At 49.3% G+C, this 17,165-nt stretch overlaps 8 protein-coding genes and 1 non-coding gene across 9 annotated transcripts; 3 read left to right on the top strand and 6 right to left on the bottom strand.

The window, feature by feature from the left end:
* Nucleotides 1-150: 150 nt before the first annotated feature.
* On the bottom strand, nucleotides 151-1,653 carry BABINDRAFT_29930 (uncharacterized protein; the record flags this gene model as incomplete). Its single annotated transcript, XM_019131469.1, has 1 exon — nucleotides 151-1,653. The coding sequence occupies one exon, from the start codon at nucleotides 1,651-1,653 to the stop codon at nucleotides 151-153; it is 1,503 nt and encodes a 500-aa protein (XP_018987915.1).
* An 886-nt stretch (nucleotides 1,654-2,539) lies between these two features.
* Nucleotides 2,540-7,105, bottom strand: BABINDRAFT_169836 (uncharacterized protein; the record flags this gene model as incomplete). The annotated part of the gene is made up of 2 exons (XM_019130692.1): nucleotides 2,540-6,683; nucleotides 7,050-7,105. The coding sequence occupies 2 exons, from the start codon at nucleotides 7,103-7,105 to the stop codon at nucleotides 2,540-2,542; spliced, it is 4,200 nt and encodes a 1,399-aa protein (XP_018987914.1).
* DEM1 (Dem1p) lies at nucleotides 7,007-9,301 on the bottom strand. The gene has a single exon (XM_019127488.1). The coding sequence runs from the start codon at nucleotides 9,214-9,216 to the stop codon at nucleotides 7,402-7,404; it is 1,815 nt and encodes a 604-aa protein (XP_018987913.1). The 5' UTR covers nucleotides 9,217-9,301; the 3' UTR covers nucleotides 7,007-7,401.
* Nucleotides 9,302-9,317: 16 nt separating this feature from the next.
* On the bottom strand, nucleotides 9,318-9,752 carry BABINDRAFT_73741 (uncharacterized protein). The gene has a single exon (XM_019132612.1). The coding sequence runs from the start codon at nucleotides 9,674-9,676 to the stop codon at nucleotides 9,419-9,421; it is 258 nt and encodes an 85-aa protein (XP_018987912.1). The 5' UTR covers nucleotides 9,677-9,752; the 3' UTR covers nucleotides 9,318-9,418.
* Nucleotides 9,753-10,131: 379 nt separating this feature from the next.
* Nucleotides 10,132-10,516, bottom strand: BABINDRAFT_159142 (uncharacterized protein; the record flags this gene model as incomplete). The annotated part of the gene is given in 2 exon segments (XM_019127487.1): nucleotides 10,132-10,424; nucleotides 10,444-10,516. The coding sequence occupies 2 exon segments, from the start codon at nucleotides 10,514-10,516 to the stop codon at nucleotides 10,282-10,284; spliced, it is 216 nt and encodes a 71-aa protein (XP_018987911.1). The 3' UTR covers nucleotides 10,132-10,281.
* Nucleotides 10,517-10,795: 279 nt separating this feature from the next.
* BABINDRAFT_30649 (uncharacterized protein) lies at nucleotides 10,796-11,797 on the top strand (the record flags this gene model as incomplete). Its single annotated transcript, XM_019131495.1, has 1 exon — nucleotides 10,796-11,797. One exon carries the CDS (start codon nucleotides 10,796-10,798, stop codon nucleotides 11,795-11,797), a length of 1,002 nt encoding a protein of 333 aa, XP_018987910.1.
* Nucleotides 11,798-12,268: 471 nt separating this feature from the next.
* YVH1 (tyrosine protein phosphatase) lies at nucleotides 12,269-13,327 on the bottom strand (the record flags this gene model as incomplete). The annotated part of the gene is made up of 1 exon (XM_019131221.1): nucleotides 12,269-13,327. A coding segment is annotated over one exon (1,059 nt), but the record flags the coding sequence as incomplete, so codon positions are not given.
* A 1,492-nt stretch (nucleotides 13,328-14,819) lies between these two features.
* Nucleotides 14,820-16,292, top strand: CAT1 (catalase A; the record flags this gene model as incomplete). The annotated part of the gene is made up of 1 exon (XM_019131494.1): nucleotides 14,820-16,292. One exon carries the CDS (start codon nucleotides 14,820-14,822, stop codon nucleotides 16,290-16,292), a length of 1,473 nt encoding a protein of 490 aa, XP_018987908.1.
* A 735-nt stretch (nucleotides 16,293-17,027) lies between these two features.
* On the top strand, nucleotides 17,028-17,099 carry BABINDRAFT_t49. The gene has a single exon. It is a non-coding gene; the product is annotated as a tRNA-His (tRNA).
* The last annotated feature ends 66 nt before the right edge of the window (nucleotides 17,100-17,165 follow it).

The following is a 17,165-nucleotide window of genomic DNA, read 5'->3' as shown; positions in this document are numbered from 1 at the left end:
GTTATTTTGGTTAAACGGCGAATCGTAAGCTGGCGTAGCAAGATATCTATGGCCAGCTACGATTGCCCCATCTACATCAGGTAGTCATAATGACCATTGCTTATTCACTTGCGTACTAAGCCTCATATTGGCATTAGGCACAACCTGTTTCTATATCAGTCTATTTGAAGCCTCCTCCCACTTTAACCTAACCTCTTCCAAGCTCTGCTCAAACTCTTTTCTAGTGACACCAGCTCTCCATCGTAAACCGTAGGCTGGGTGGGACGGTCTCACAAATCCAGGCTCTATTCCCCCATTGCCAAAGATGCTTTCCCTGAAAGTGCTACTTGCTGGGTAATCCTCCCAGGCCAAGCCTCGGAGTCTCAATTCTGGGAGGAGCAAGTCCACAATCGTCTCGAAACTCCCCGGAGACACAGCGTAAGCAAAGTTGAATCCATCCACACCCGAAATGTCTACCCAACGCTCAAGCTCATCGGCAACCTCAACTGGAGTTCCAAAAATCACCGGACCTACCCCACCGATGGTGACTTTGTTTGCAAGATATTCCCGAGTCTTTCTGAGTCCCTCTGGCTCACCGGTGGCTTTCTGGGTCAAGGCCTCCACGAAGGACTTTACCGCATTGCTTTCCACATCCCCGAGCTCCTCGTCGTACCCGTACTTTCCAAAGTCGATCCCAGACCACCCGCTGAGTAATGCTTGTGCACCTTCTAAGTCGCCGTACGATTTATACTCCTCGTACTTTGCCTCAGCTTCTTCGTGTGTTTCAGCAATGACGGTGGTAATCAACTGGATAGCTTTCACAGCATCGTCTTCTCTTCCGTACTTCTCAGCTGCCACTCTGCGGATCTCCTTGATCTTCTCTCGCAAACTTTCGGGAGTGAAGGCCGCAAGAAACACCGCTTCGGCGTTCTTGGCAGCAAAGTTGATGCCTGCCTTGGAGGTACCGGCCTGTAGGATTACCGGAAGTCGCTGGGGGGTAGGCTCGGTGATGTTGGGACCGGGAACCTTAAAGTACTCTCCTTCGAAGTTGATTTCTCTGATTCTGCTAGGCTCGGAATAGACACCCGTCTTTCTATCTTTGACCACAGCGTCATCCCGCCAGGAAGCCAAAACCAACTGGTAAACCACCTGGAGATACTCCTCCGCGTGGAGGTACCTTTCCTCGTGCGGAGGCAACGCAGCGCCGTTCAATAAGTTTCGGGAGCCGCTTTCCAAGTAGGACGAGACAACGTTCCAACCCACCCTGCCTTCAGTTAGGTGATCCAAGGTGGCCAATCTTCTAGCAAAGTGGTAAGGCGCTTCGCTGATGGTGCTGAACGTAATTCCAAACGACAAGTTGGTGGTAACCGCGGCCATGGCTGCCACCACCGCGCTGGGCTCATTCACAGGCCACTGCGCTCCTGATGTGGCAGCGGCTGTAATGTTCTGCGGTCCGTTGTACACGTCGTACCCGCCCAAGACATCGGCAAAAAAGACCGAGTGAAACTTGCCACGCTCTAGCAACTCCGCCAAGTTGGTCCAGTACTCTATGGTGTTGTACTCAGGAGACTTGTCTTCCGGGTGTTTCCATAGTCCTGGAGATTGGTGGCCACTGGTGGCCATGGCAAAGGCATTGATGATAAGGGGCTTCCTTTCGTTTCTGGCAGTGGTCATCGTCAAGGTGGGTGGAGGTACTCAGTTTGGTTAACAAGCCTCCCCCTACGGCAACCCGCGCTCTTTATACAACAGAGGGGGCATGGTATGGCTTCCACAACTCCCAAAAAGTATCCAGTCAATTGAGGTATAAAAGCCACAGAAAATTCGCCATGTGGGACAAAGCTGGCGTGCTGGACCCGCTTTGTGAATTGTTGATCTATCGGAAGACAGCCTGCACCAATTTTATCACCAACTACGTCACGCTAGCTACATTATGATTGTTGTCAATCGCACTAGGCGCAATGTGTTATTCTTTTGATCTTGGCCTATATACGTATATAAACTATAGAGAGAAAAAAAACTGTACATCCCACTACTATCAAACAACGATCTAAGAAGCAATAATGATCGTGGTTAGCGAAAAGGAAGTCTGATTTGCTCTTGGCATCTAAATAAATCATGTTGATCACTTCAGGGAAGCCCCGATCCCATCATGTTGTAGATATTATGTTGCCGTTTGACAAAGACTCCAGCAGCATAAGGATAACCACGGGAAGACATTGGCGCACTTTTATAGCGTTTCCCTGTGAAAGTTTTGCCGAGGGAAAACTTCTGCCGGGTAACCTATAGTACAGGCCCTATGTAATAAAGCATGTAAGGGCTTCAGTCGCGGCTCATGTCCTAAACCGGTCGGGCTATTGGCCCTTAAACATGCCAAAGTTATATAAAACCGGTTGAGACGGCCATAGCTTCGATCACTAAATATCCCTTCTTTCTCAGAGATCCGTTGGCGGTGCTGAGAACCTTTTTTTTTTTATTGGTGTAAGCGAAATAGCTAGAAAAAGTCACATATTGTCCTGCCTATTTAAACAAAACCTATAGTAAAGTAAGCATACCATCGCTGCTACGCCTCAACAAAAAAATCTCTCTCACCGTCTTTCGGCACCACTTCTCCATATCCACTGATGGTATCTCCCACAAACCCTCTAATCCTATCGGTGGTCAACGGAGAGATAAGGGGAAGACCCCTGGAACCACCGGCAATCCCATGCTCTCTGCGTGCTGCATCAAGAGCGTTTCTGATTGCAAACAGAACGCAACACCCCAAGAATAACGGTGGTTCACCGATACCCTTGGACCGTCTGATTGTCTTTAAGTGCTTGAAGTCGCGGTTCTTTAACATGCTAATGTTAAAGACCTGGGGCACGTCTCTGAAACCAGGGATCTTGTAAGCCCCAGGGCCACGCGTGAACAACGCACCGTTGTGTCTGAGCCACAAGCTCTGCTCCAAGGTGAATAGACCCATTCCCTGTACAAACGCGCCTTCAATCTGGCCGTAGTCAATAGCCTGATTGATGGGTCTGCCGATATCCATCTTGACGTGTGCCTCAAGGCACGTCCAATCGCCTGTTAGTGTGTCCACCTCGACGGTACAGATGGCTGATCCCTGAGTGTAGTAGGAGAAGGCCGGCTTCGGGTTGGGCACACCCCATTCATATCCAATATCCGGAGTCTTGTAGAACCCGTTGGCACTCAAATTCACCCTCTCGAGGTATGCCGTTTTTGCAATGTTGGCCATGGAGGCGCCTGGACCCAACTTCTCCCTAATAGGTCTTAATCTTTCATTCAATTGATCGCAGGCATCTTTGACAGCCATCCCGTTCAAGTCGGAGGAAGCAGAAGCGGCGGTGGCGGACGTGTTCGCCACAGATTGGGTAGAAGTCTCGGAGATAAACACCCCCAGCAACGGCACGTTTAACTCTTCAGCCGCGATCATCGCCATCTTGGTGTGGAGCCCCTGGCCCATCTCGGTACCGCCGTGGGAGACCAAGACAGAGCCGTCCTGGTGAATGTGGATCAACGCGCCGCCCTGATTGAGGAACGTGACACCAAAGGCAATACCAAACATCGTGGGTACGTGCGCAAGGCCTCGCTTGACCCACTTGTGGTTCCGGTTAAACTCAGAAATTTCGTTCCGCAAGCCATCAAAATTGGCCTCCTCCTTATTCTGCGCCACAATATCGGGCACCGAGTAGTCATCCGACACAAGCTGCTTGTACGTGGTGGTTTGGCCTGCCGCTAAATCGTAGTAGTTGCGCTCTCTGATCAAGTCCGGATCCACCCCGAGGCGTTCCGCGACATCCACCACGATAGTTTCCGCCATGAACATCCCCTGTGGCCCGCCAAACCCTCTGAAAGCGGTGTTAGAGGCGGTATTGGTCTTGCAGGGAATCCCTTCAAGGCGGGCATTTGGAATATGGTAGGCGTTGGCTGCGTGGAACACCGCTCTATCCACCACGCCTCGCGTCAAGTCCATCGACCAGCCAGCATTGGCATACAATGTGGCATCAAGCCCCGTGAACCTAAGAGACTCGTCCAAGCCGATCTTCCACTTCATCAAGAAGGGGTGGCGCTGGCCTGCCACGAGCATGTCATCGGATCGCGATAAGAACATCCGTACTGGCCTCTTAAACTTCTTGGCGCCCAACGCCGCAAGCGAGGACCAGCACACGGAGCGCGTTTCCTTGCCCCCAAACCCTCCACCAAGCCTCTTGACTCTTACAACCACCTTGGAGGAGGGAACCCCGGTGATGTGCGCGGCGTATTCCTGGGTCTCCGTCGGATTCTGCGTGGAAGCGTAAACTTTCAACTCGCCGTCTTCCTCCGGAATTACCAAACACCCTTGGGTCTCGAAATAGAAGTGCTCCTGCGCTCCAATCCGGGAAGTGTTCTCAAAGACGTGTTTGGAGCCGGCAAACGCCGCCTCCCAGTCGCCCTTCTCGGTTACTCTGTTGTCAGCAAAATAAGACGACTGGTCAATCGCATCTTCGATGCTGATGACGGCGGTCAAGTCCTCGTATTCCACCTTCACCAAGCGAGCAGCCTCACGTGCCCTTTCGGGATCAGTGGCCAAGACCACCCCGATCGTCTGGCCGTAGTAGTAGACGTGGGTATCCGCAAAGAACTCTTCCATTCCCGCTGGGTTCACGCCCCAGAGGTTGGCCAGCTTGGAGGGCAAGTCATTGATGTCCAAATACCCTTCAACTGTGTCCACCTCCAACGCCGCCAGCCAGTCTACAGATAAGATTTTCGCATGGGCTTTGGTCAGAAGCACCGGAATTGCACATAACTCATTGAACTGTGGAGAAATATCAGAGGCGTACACGGCCTCACCTGTCACCTGCCGCAAGGCCGCAAGGTGCGGGTTAGACTTCCCCACAATCTCGGTCTCAAAGGGGTTGACGATATCACGCTTTCCTTCGGGCTTGCCTCTGGTGACCTCTGCCAACGAGTCAGCTTCGAACGGCATCTCAAGACTCTGCAACACGTAGTTGAAAAACTTGTAAAAGAACGATAACGTGAGCGTCTTGCGGTAGGAAGCCATCCCGCCAGGAACACCAAAGCCCAACGGAAAGTCCAACTCTAAATGGTGGAACGTTCCTTCCAACGTTGCCTTTTCATCAAACTTCCGATCCCGCAAGAACGCCTGGGCCTTAGGAGACTCTACGGTCAAGGCTGCCATTCCGCCGTAGACCAAACAAGCGTCCTTGACAATCCGAGCGTCATCAAGCTCCACCTGCAAACAAGCAGTAACGATGGCAATGTCGTCGTCCTTCCTCTTTGACTGCTTGTAGGCGTGGATAAACGCACCTGGGGCTGTCTGGGGAATAAAAATCTTGGTGATTATGTAGCCGGGCTCGAGCAAGGTCTTACGGTAACCCACAAAGAAGTCTCGCAAGGCAAAGGTCTTGACGTTGCCGGCAAAGCTTTCCACGATGAGGTGGCATCCACCTGCCACCAAGATAGGGTTCAAGTCGGAAATCGGAGAGGCCGTGACGATGGCACCGGCTGGTGTGGCAGCATTACGGATCTGGCGACCGGCAAAGAACTTGAACTGCTGGGCTAAGGCTCCATAGATCTGACCGGCGTGACCCATAGTGTGGGCTAAATTCTCGCAGATCATCTCCAAGTCTGAAAGCGAGATGTTGGCACCAATCTCCAAGCCACCGTTGGTAAACTTCCAGCTCTTCAACTCGGCAATGTCGTTGCAGTAAACGTTGAGCTTGTAGTCAGCATTCTTCAACTTTACCTCCACTTGGACCTCGGACGCACCCCCCACAAGCTTAGCGTGGGGGTATACATAGAGGATCTCGAGGAGCTGCTGCTTGGTGGTGGGTTTTATCCACATCTTATGCCCGTTTCCATACAAAACCGGTGTAGCTTCACGGCTCTGCAACACCTTCGGGAAGGGGAGGTCTAGCTGGGGTGCGTAGGGCTTTAACGGAAGCCCGTTAGGGGTGAACAAGGCATTCATATCTGTCTCATTCGAGTGGGCGGTCCCATTGCTTTCAGGTTTGTTGCGGCAACAGTCGACTCCCTTGGCGCATACTGCCTCCAGTTTGAAGTCCGCAACCTGTTTCACAACCTCAGCCGCGGACTTTCCGTTCCTGCAGCAGTTAACTTTAGCGCAGCCTGGTTGACTACCACACTCTGGTTGATTCTCAATGGCAAAGGTGTAGGCGGCATCGATGATGGGCATGTATCCGGTGCATCTGCACAAGTTTCCGTCAAATGCCTCGGAAATCTGCTCCTTAGAAGGGGTGGAGTTGTTTCTTAAAAGTGAATACAACGACATGACAATGCCCGGGGTGCAGAAACCACACTGCGAGCCGTGGAACTTGGCGATGCGCTCCTGCGTCGGGTGAAGCGAGTCGTTCTCCAGTTGGCCGATTCCCTCAACCGTGATCAAGTGTTTTCCCTCGACAGAGATAAGCGGGACGATGCACGAATTTAATGCTTTGTAGGTAACGCGTTTGAGGTCGTGGTCGAACTCAGCAACGGTGACGGTGCACGCGCCACAGCCACCTTCCGCGCAGCCAAGCTTGGTGCCAGCTAAATGAGCAGAGTTTCTGATGTAATCGATAAGAATCGCCTCGGGATCTGGTTTCTTCACAATCTTTGGTTTCCCATTGAGATAGAAATGGAGGGTGCTCTTGAAGGGGATCTCTGGAAGGGCGGTAGAGATGGAGGACACCGAGTGGGTGGTGCTCCGAGCGGGTGACATAGGGAGGCTATATTGGTTTGTAAGGTTGATTATCTATTAGCAGCAGGGGAAGTGGTAATATCTGAGTGTTAAAGGTAGAGGGGTAAAGGAGTATAGGATGTAGTCCTAGCTTCTCCAGATTTCAGCGTCGCAAATACACGCGGGGAAGGTACGTTATCAGTAGGTACAGGTCTTCGGAGCACCGGTGGCTTCGGTAATCTACGGTGGGCCGCGGAAAAAAAGCCTACACGGCTGGCCCGCGGGTCACAACAATCTGAACAGTGCGGCACACATACAGGTCAACACAGCAAGAGTTTGTAAAGGGAGATGATATAAGAAATAATGCAGGAAAGAGTGCAAAGAATAATACCAGGAATAATATGGGAAAGTGTAAAATATCAACGGTTCGTAAACCACAAGAGGCATATTGTTTATTAATGGTTGCTTGAGTTCATCCGTTAGTTACAAATAACAGAGAGAGTAGGGACAGGTTGTGCTACATAATGAAATAGTGTCCTAGAAACAACTAGATCCCCCGTGTAATTCAAACCAACTCCCCTGACTCTGAATCGTGGAAGCCCCCACAAACCTGTATGTCGAAACTTATCTCGAGCACTCTTCCCACATTATTGCCTCATTGATCAAAGTACGCACTAAAAATAAAATAGGCGTGCGACCGCAGTAAATAATAAGCAATTATCCATTTACATCCCAATAATACCTCACACACTGACGTCTGCGGTTTGTGCCTTCTTCTCCTCTAGCACCCGATTACTCTCGCAAACATTCTTAAACTCACACGACTTACACACACCCACACGGGCCAATTCCACTCCCCGTGGCTGTCTGCGGCCGTACCAAAAATCAACAGCGTCATGCATTTGCACCCCCAAGGCCCCTTCGTCGTATTGATAGTGTTTAGCTTTAAACAAGCTCTTTCCTACGTAATATTCCACATTGCACTTGCTCTCGGGGGGGAGAAAGGGTGGGAGCAAGCCGTACATTTGGGCTAACCGGGCAGCCAAGTGGCGGAGCGTGAAGCGATAGCGCCATGGCTGCAAAATATCCACGCTATACGCCGCGCTGTTCGAGAGCTTTGCAAACTCCGTGGAAAATTTCTCCATCTCCAGTGATGACCAATCTATACCCACAGACAACGACTGGGACCTCTTCTGGTGCTGGTCATACGGAGTAAACCCGATTGGCGCACCTTTCTCGAGTAATTGACGGTCGTGGAAAAGCTCGGGGTGTCTCACAGAGAGCTCGAGCATGGTCCAGTCATCCACCGGCTCATCAATGTCTAGGTTCTTTCTCTGAGCGGCACTGAGCAATATGCCATACGTGTGTTGTCCTTGTGCTCCTAGTAAGCCCAACATCTTTCTGTAGTAGTATACCTGGTACTCCGCCGACTGCACTTGCACGGGATCGATAGGGATAAACTTGTTCCGTCTGGTCTTTATATCAGTGACGCAAAGCTCGTATTCGTCTTTACACTCTTCGATGATTGCGGGCGCACGGTTGAAAAACTCCAGAAGGTTGTACCTCCATTCCTCGCATCCCGAGTACAACGATGGGGTTTCGTCGTAAACACTCACCTCCCGCTTCGTTTCTAGTGTCAATTGGTCAATGATCCCGCCAATGAACACGGAGTCGGAGTCTTGGTGCTGGGACGGCTCTACAAACCTGCAGGTTTGAGAATCGATGAATCCGTAGAGGTTGACTTCTCTCGCCTGCCCTCGTGTAAACAACCCTTGCAATCTAGCTATTGTCCGTGCCATTTCCAATGCGGTAGAGCTGAGCAAATCGGTCGACGACCCTGTCTTGGATTGAAGTGCTGGTCGGTACTTTTCTAACAACCCCGTCAAACGGGCTTGCTCGGGGTATGTCACGTTCTCAAAGTACTCATGGATCTGGGTCCCGTCTGTCATTCGCACCGTGGTCAATCTCGGCACCTCGCCGAAGATTTCAAACGTGTCGCGTAGCTCGCAGTACTTCGGGACCATCTTCGTGATACTGAGACGAGGATGGCTCGCGTACGAAAGTCTGCCGTTGGGTAAATCGCCAGGGATGTCGGAGCATAATTTATGGAAGGGTGTGACAGCAGTATCCAAATAAATAGGGGCGATGTAGCCTGAGCCGGTGGTCTGAAAGCTGGAGGCTAATCGGGCATATACGGTGGAATGGTCTCTGTTCGCCTCGGCAGACGGTTCCCGAAGCTTGTTTGGGGCCTTAGAGATTGCTTTCATAGCCACCCGTTTTCGGGTGGAACCACTTTTCACCCGCTTGGCATTGGCAACGGTCATTTGAGCGCTGACCCATGCCATGTACTTGTCGATGATGGAGTGGTCTCTGTAGCTCTGGTCCATGGCTTGCCCAGGAGGTCCGACCGCTATTTGTCTATCCTTTGGTACTCGCAACACCACCGACTCCGCATTCACTTGCGCAAATCGGAGTCTCTCACTGGTCAGGCTAGTGGAGTGACGACACCGTCTGAAGGCGTGTAAAGGCCTTGCTCTGAGATTGGAAGCTGCCGGCATTACAGAAGCATACCTGTTGAAACAGAAGTATGGTGGAAACAGATATCGAAACTTTTCTATCTTTCGAAGGTGAACGCAATCCAGGTAATGTGATACATCATATCCGAAGCTGATCTGGGTTTGCCTTCCTGCACGTCGAAAATTCACGTGTTCGCGTCAAGAGTAGCGTTTAACGGACTGGTCCTTAGGGAACATTCCGTTTTCATCTACAAGCATTCTTACAGGAGTATTTGGGCGATGTTTTTATTAGATTGATATCCGTGGAGAACCAGGAGTACAACAATCTTGCCGAAAGGCCTGGGCATATATAGAAGAGAAATAAAAGATATATCGAAAACGCAGTACCATAATATGCCTGATAACCATGCGCAATCCGTAGATATAGCATGGTAGACGCAAAGCTCGGTATGAGGACGTGTTCGACGGTGTTTTTCTGGCTTGCCCTTTCCCCTCCAATCATTCATTTAAGCGAATGGTGCAGTGAATGGGAAGCGTTCGTATCAAAGAAGGGAAAAAACGTCATGAGCGCGTTTCACAATGGGGAGGGAATCTGGTTGAATTTATAGTCCTATGAAAGTTCTCGCGCGTAAAGAATTTTTTATATAATATGCAGGATGCTAATGTTTTAGGTTACCCTCTCGAGAGTAGAAAGCGATTGGGTTCTTTCCCGTTAGGGCTACAGTAGCGTTATCGGCAGGATATATCATAAATATATATATAGTTATTTTATTTTCAATAGCATCCAACATTTCTGGGCTTGTGGTCGTATAATATACGCGTCTAATAATACATATATAGTGTGTCCTAGATTAAGATACAAGAAAAATTACGGTAAATGTTAATATGTATAGTTTTTAAAGTTTCAATGCGTAGATGTAATTATATGAATCGTATTATATTATCGTTATGGTAAAATATAGAATAAATACGAGATATGTAATAATAATTTTCATTCAGAGTTCAAATATGACACATTTGCTACGCTATATAATCGAATTTTATCGATTGGTTCCACCATTTCACGTAGCTATGATAATAGCCCTTAATTTGCTATTTTTCACCGGCTCACACGTGGTTCTCCGGCCTCGGCAAAGCTCTGTGGACTTGAGTACATGCAGGATTGGTAGCTGGCTTTAGGTAGCGTGTACGTGGACAAGGAACAGTCAAACAGAGAAAGGTCTCGACGGTGAATTGGGCAATAAATGTTGCTAAGTTTTTTGGGTATACATATTTTAAACATATGCGGGGATTTCAATGAAAGGTGATCTTTCAGCAAGGCGAAAAGCTTGAAATAGGTCATATCGGCGTTTACGCCTGCCTGCTATGGGCGCATGCCGATGGAGAGTTGTAGCTACCGCATACAGGCTGAGTTCTTTATCGGGAAAAAAAAACTCGAAGTCGCGTACGGTTTAGCGAAAAAGAAACCACCATAATTTTTCAGCGGTATAAATGCATTTCCGTATCCACCACACATCCACCCGGAACAGCAGAAGCTCGTGCTACCTCTCTTCCCGGCCTCAGAAGATTCCAAAAACGCCGAGCTTTAGCGCAAACCCCACATTAGTCGGATTTTAACCCTATGTCAACTGAGTCATACCGTACAGCTGTGGCGGGTCTTCCTGTGGCGCCACCCCCACAAGTTGTTGAAATCGGCGAGATCGACTATGAGGCCTTGCCGGAAAACGCTTCTCTTTCTGCGCATCTTGTGGCTGGTGCTTTAGCTGGGACTATGGAGCATGCGGTGATGTATCCCGTGGATTCTCTCAAAACTCGTATTCAGACCTCTCTGATGATGGGGACCACCCAGGCCTCGAAACAACTCGGTGGTGTCATCTCCAGTTGCGTAAAGATCGTCTCCCAGGAAGGTATCTATTCTCTTTGGCGTGGGTCTTCCTCCATCATTCTTGGCGCGGGTCCGGCGCACGCGGTATACTTTGGTGTCTACGAGTTGGCCAAAGAAGCCTTGATCGATGAGCGTAAGAGACACGATCACAATCCTGTCCAGGTGGGTGTTGCGGGAGCTGCTGCTACAATCACCTCTGAGCTCTTCATGAACCCGTTTGACGTTGTCAAGCAGCACATGCAGTTACAAACCCTGGCCAAGTCCTCTTTCATCAACACCACCAAACACATCTACCAACACGAGGGACTCAAGGCGTTCTACTTGTCTTACCCAACCACATTGGCAATGACCGTCCCCTTCACCGTGTTGCAGTTCACGATATACGATTCCACCTTGAAGGTGTTGAATCCCGGGTTGGTGCATAATCCGTTCATGCACTGTATTGCTGGTGGTGTGGCCGGTGGGTTGGCCGCTGCGATCACCACTCCCTTGGACTGTGTCAAGACGTTGTTGCAAGTGAGAGGTGAGTCTACCGACCCGAGAGTCATGACCGCTGACAGTATGTGGAAGGGTGCCAAGGCTCTTTACGCAATCGACGGGATGAATGGGTTCTGGAAGGGGTTGAGGCCAAGAATCGTGTCCAACGTGCCGTCCACGGCGTTATGCTGGACCGTTTATGAAATGGCCAAGTACTATTTGATGCTGGCGGACAAGAAGCCAGAATTGAAGCTTGCCTGAGGCGGATCCATGTACATATTATTTTGGGACGGAATAAACGCTTTCGGGCTGACATTGCTAACTACACGATGGGGCGGGTTCAATGACGTATGAATTATCCGCTACCCGATACATATTGATACTCCTTAGCTCTAATCGGGTATCTGGAAGCTATAGCAAAAGAAACACGCTCTCACGCCAGTTTATTCCAGCTTTTACCATTAACTTGCAGTGAAACCGATCATAAATCATGCAACGCTAATTATTTATATTTCAATTTCTAGGAATATTGAATCATAAACCACGATTTGTCCTGTACACTCATATATCCCTGGAATGACGTAAATTACACTAAGAAAACAGCCTCTAGTTGGCTTCCTCTTCACCTTCAGGGGCGAGGCCGGCGTTTTCCAAAATAGAACGGTGGTTGACGACCAATCTGGCAATACCCTCAGAGCCAACGACGGTAGAACCAGCCAACTCGGTGACGTGATCGGTCTTGGCGCTCAACAAATGGACACCCGGAATCACCCACGCGCCACAGGAACATCTCATACCGTCCCACTTGTAACCACCAACCTTGTTACCGCATTTGATCTTTGGGTTAGGACAGAAAAACTTACCCAGAAGGTCACCCTTGTCCAATTCCGGCTTCATCCACTGGAATGGATCCACAAAGAAGTGAGAGCAGGAAGTTGCGGCCATCTCGAAACGACGGTGGCTTGGTCCGCCTCTAGCTCTGAAGGTGGCGTGACGGGAGTCCACGGTTGGTTTGTCGTGGGGAATGAAGTTCGTGGACTGTGCGACAACGTAACGACACTTGGTGCAACGAAGGTAGGTGGTGGTTTCATCGACAACCCTCTCGGCCTCCTCTTCTTCGTCGCTATCTTCATCGTGGTGAATAGTCTGAAGAGCGTTTCTTGGTCTCCAGGCGCCGTCGAGATCGTTTTCACCAAGACCCATAATCTTCAACTTTCTGGTCATGTTCCACTGCTTATATTCACCGCTCTTGGTGTCGATAGCCTTAGGCCTATGGAAGAAGGTATCATATGAGGCCAACTGTTCCTTGAAGGAGTCGTTTGGCATGGTAATACTCTTGCCATGTCTCTTGGTGATCAATGCAAGGGCGGTCTTATATGGAAGGTCGTACCTGTACATCAAGTACATGGCACAGGCAGAGACAGAACGGGATTGACCGGCGACACAGTGGATTAAGATAGCACCTCGGTGTTTTTCCTTGGCAGAGGGTGTGGTTGATGGGATCACGACACCAGCCTCATCCAAAACTGGTGGGAACAAGGCATCATCGATGAACTGATTCATCTCAGTGGCGTGTTTCAACAAGTTGGAGGAGAGATCATCGAGAATATCGATTTGCTTATGTTGGTATTGAGACCACCACGCCTTGTTCTTGTATGGTGGTAATTGATCTGGAACAAGGGAAAGGATATGGGTGATCTTGTACAAGCCGAACAAGTCCAGGGCCTGTTCGAGAGGAGCGATAGAGGAAATGTAGATGTTACCAATGATACGAGTTGGCTCGGCATCGGAGCGGATGGGTTGTTCAGCGGTGGACATATTGCTGAAGGTGGATGAAAAATGCAGAGAGTGTATGCTGAATATTACACAGAGAACTGATATATGAGACGCCAATTCTTTATCAAATGCACAGGCCGAAAGCTGGTTGGAAAATTAATCGAGAAAAAAAAAATTTATGCATGTATCAGGCGGGATGTATGTGGGTGTGTCTAACACAGTTGGTCATGTGATGGCGAAGTAAGAGGGCATAGAGGCTGGTAACGTGACCCTAGAGCCTGAACATTTCGCGGATTTCTGAAGGTTCAGGAAGTCTTGATACCTACTGTTTCCATTGATATTTCGGTGCATTAATATAGGCACCCTTGTTAGGCCGAGAAACCGCCAACTTTGGTTAGGACAGCAGAAGGAGGCCTTGAGAAGCCATACTAAGGCAATGAATTGGGATTGACTTTGGACTCAAGTCTCCTAGGATGAGTAAAGCACCTTTTCTCTTTTTGGCCGAACGATCGTGTCCCTATGTGTGCGTAATCAGGGAAACGAGAACAGCCGATTTGGAAAGTATCCCAACCGCCAGTGGCCGGTTATTGCCGACATCTCGAGTTCAGTAGATGTAACGTAATCCTGCAGTTAAACATAACCGAAGTCCGACTTGCGAAGCCGTGGTACATTATGAGTTCGAAACTTGAACCGGTAAGAGAGCACCGGTTTCCACGCCATAGCTTCATCACGCGGATTTACCCCAATTGCGCGGGATAATTTCCAGGATCAAATACGTAGCATCCGGTTTTTTTTTGCAGACATGAAATATTCCGCTTAACTTAATTCTGACCACACTGCATTATGAATGGAGGGCTCGTAATTGGCTACAGGAATGCGGAGAAACAAACCTAAATCAGAGTGCGTATACGTGTGAAATACATATGCAGCATTTATCACATGCGTTTGTGCTTAGAAACCTGTGGCATCTAGATCACCCCAGCCTAAACCCGCTATGCCCATAATTCCCCCCGCCTCTATGATATCGCGGCCCCTGCGACTCCTACACCTCGTGGAAGAGACCATTTTAAAACGGTTAATACACTGGGGTATAAATGGCGGTTATTTTGTTTAAGGGGTGCCAATGTGTTTGACCCGCTAGATCCTTACGTGTCTTATCTCTTAGTCTTTACGGCATACTCCGTTACCCCGGTACTGTAGCCGCCGGCGGTTGCCTTCCACATGCTTCCAAAATTAGGGGTCGCGCCACATATTTCCCATGCCGCGCACGACGCTGCTTCTTGCTCTTGAAGTATTTCCCCACTATGAGTGGGAAAATCTTGCTCATCAGCGTCTAACCATGCGGGTATTTTTGCTGACGCGGATTTGGTTTATTCATGTGTAGCCGCCAAGCTTGCCTATATAAACTTCCCCGCTCCCAGTAATTTTTTGTCGTTCTCCTTTTCTTTTTCTCCTTTCTTACTCACGCTTCAGAACTAGTATTGATTACCTTCTGATCACAATTACCATGTCCGGTCCAATTTACACCAACTCTCAGGGTGCTCCAATCCCAGAGCCATTCGCTACCCAGCGTGTTGGCCAACACGGCCCGCTTTTACTCCAGGACTTCAACTTACTTGATTCCATTGCCCACTTTGACAGAGAAAGAATCCCAGAAAGAGTTGTCCATGCCCACGGTTCCGGTGCCTTCGGTTATTTCGAGGTCACTGACGATATCACTGATATCTGTAGCTCCAAGTTTTTGAACACCATTGGCAAGAAGACCAGAACCTTCACCAGATTCTCCACTGTTGGTGGTGAAAAGGGCTCTGCGGACACTGCCCGTGACCCAAGAGGTTTCGCCACCAAGTTCTACACTGAAGAAGGTAACTTGGACTGGGTCTACAACAACACTCCGGTTTTCTTTATCAGAAATCCTTCCAAGTTCCCTCACTTTATCCACACTCAAAAGAGAAACCCACACACCAACTTGAAGGATGCCAACATGGCTTGGGACTACTGGACCGCCAACCCAGAGTGTAACCACCAGTTGGTCCACTTATTCTCTGACCGTGGTACTCCATTCTCCTTGCGTCATATGAACGGGTACTCGGGCCACACCTACAAGTGGTCTAACGCCAAGGGCGAGTGGCACTACGTCCAGGTCCACTTGGTCACCGACCAGGGTTCCAAGACTTTGTCAGCCGAAGAAGCCACCAAGTTGGCTGGTGAGAACCCGGACTACTGTCAGCAGGATTTGTTTGAAAACATTGCCAAGGGTAATTTCCCATCCTGGACCGTGTACATCCAGACCATGACCGAAGCCCAGGCTGCCCAGCAGAAGTTCTCCGTCTTTGATTTGACCAAGGTCTGGCCTCACGGCGACTTCCCGTTGAGAAGATTCGGTAAGCTCGTGTTGAACGAGAACCCAAGAAACTACTTTGCCGAAGTCGAGCAGTCCGCGTTTTCCCCATCTCACACCGTTCCAGGCCAAGAGCCATCTGCCGATCCAGTCTTGCAGTCCAGATTGTTCTCTTACCCAGACACCCACCGCCACAGATTGGGTACCAACTACGCGTTGATTCCGGTCAACGCTCCAATCAACAAGCCATTCCACCCTCACATCAGGGACGGTGCCATGAGCGTTGACGGCAACTTGGGTTCCCACCCTAACTACTTGGCCTACGACCACCCAGTCACTTTCAGAGCCGAGGTCCTGTTGCAGGAGAACCAGGAAGTGTGGTCCGGCCCAGCCTTGCCGTACCACTGGACCGTCACCGACGACTACGACTACGTCCAGGCCGGTAACTTGTGGAAGGTTTTGGCCAGATACGACAACCAGCAGGCGAACTTGATCAAGAACTTGGCCGGCTCCATCAGCTCTTGTCGCAAGCCAATCAGAGAACGTGCCTTTGCCTTGTGGGGTAAGGTTGACAAGGAGATTGAGAGCAGATTGAAGAAGGCTGTTGCCGATATCTTGGGCGATGACAACAAGCTTTAAGCATGGTGTGTGTACACTAGTTCTTAGCAGTTCACCAGCTATCTTTTCATTATGTCTAATTTTATTTATATCTGAGCTTCAGTGTAGGTGATTTTCCGTCTAAGGGACTAGTTTCTGACTCGGTGCTGAGATTCCATAATGGAAGATACTCATATAGGGTGAAGTGTCTTCGAGAAGATACTATGAGCATCCAGATTTAGTAAAGAGCTGGGGCATTGGTATGGGGTGTGTGTAGTTAGAACATTTGGAGTTAGTCGTATGGCAGGTTGGTGAAAAGAGAAATTTTCTCCTTTTTTCAAGAGGGTTTCTGACCAGCTCTTTCATAATGTCACTTTCATACCGTTTAGGTGCTACATATTCACTATTATCCGCTTTCTTTTCCTAGCGGACTGTTCAGTCCTTACTTGACGAATCCAAATTTGGTATAGATTCCTACACTTGATTTTTGTTGTCAGGGTTCCAGCGCCTGTTGGTATTCCAGTCGGGGGGTTGTAATCAGTCATTGATTCACAAGTTACTTATCGTGATCTTCCACAAAAATAAAGATGATATTAAAACCAAGATCATTCTTAGATCTGGAAAACTACTTCCTTATATAGCTTTCTTCGGTGCCTCATTTGCTTTATGCGACAGGATTAGTTTCAGATACTCATTATCAAACAATCCTAGTAGCCTCAACTGGAACCTCATAAGGTTCCTGAAACAACTCTCTAACTCTGACATTTGTTGGCGATAGCCGGTCTAGTATAGTGGTCAGTACACCTCTTTGTGGCAGAGGAAACCCAAGTTCGATTCCTGGGACCGGCAGATGTTTTTGTCCTCCCCTCTTTTTGATTACAGATAGTTTATACGATAGTTTATTCCCCAAGGATT

The sequence above is a fragment of the Babjeviella inositovora genome (genome assembly GCF_001661335.1).
Source record: "Babjeviella inositovora NRRL Y-12698 unplaced genomic scaffold BABINscaffold_1, whole genome shotgun sequence".
Taxonomy (NCBI): Eukaryota; Fungi; Ascomycota; class Pichiomycetes; order Serinales; genus Babjeviella; species Babjeviella inositovora.
Note: the sequence above shows the minus strand (reverse complement) of the source record. Positions and strands in the feature narration are given on the sequence as shown.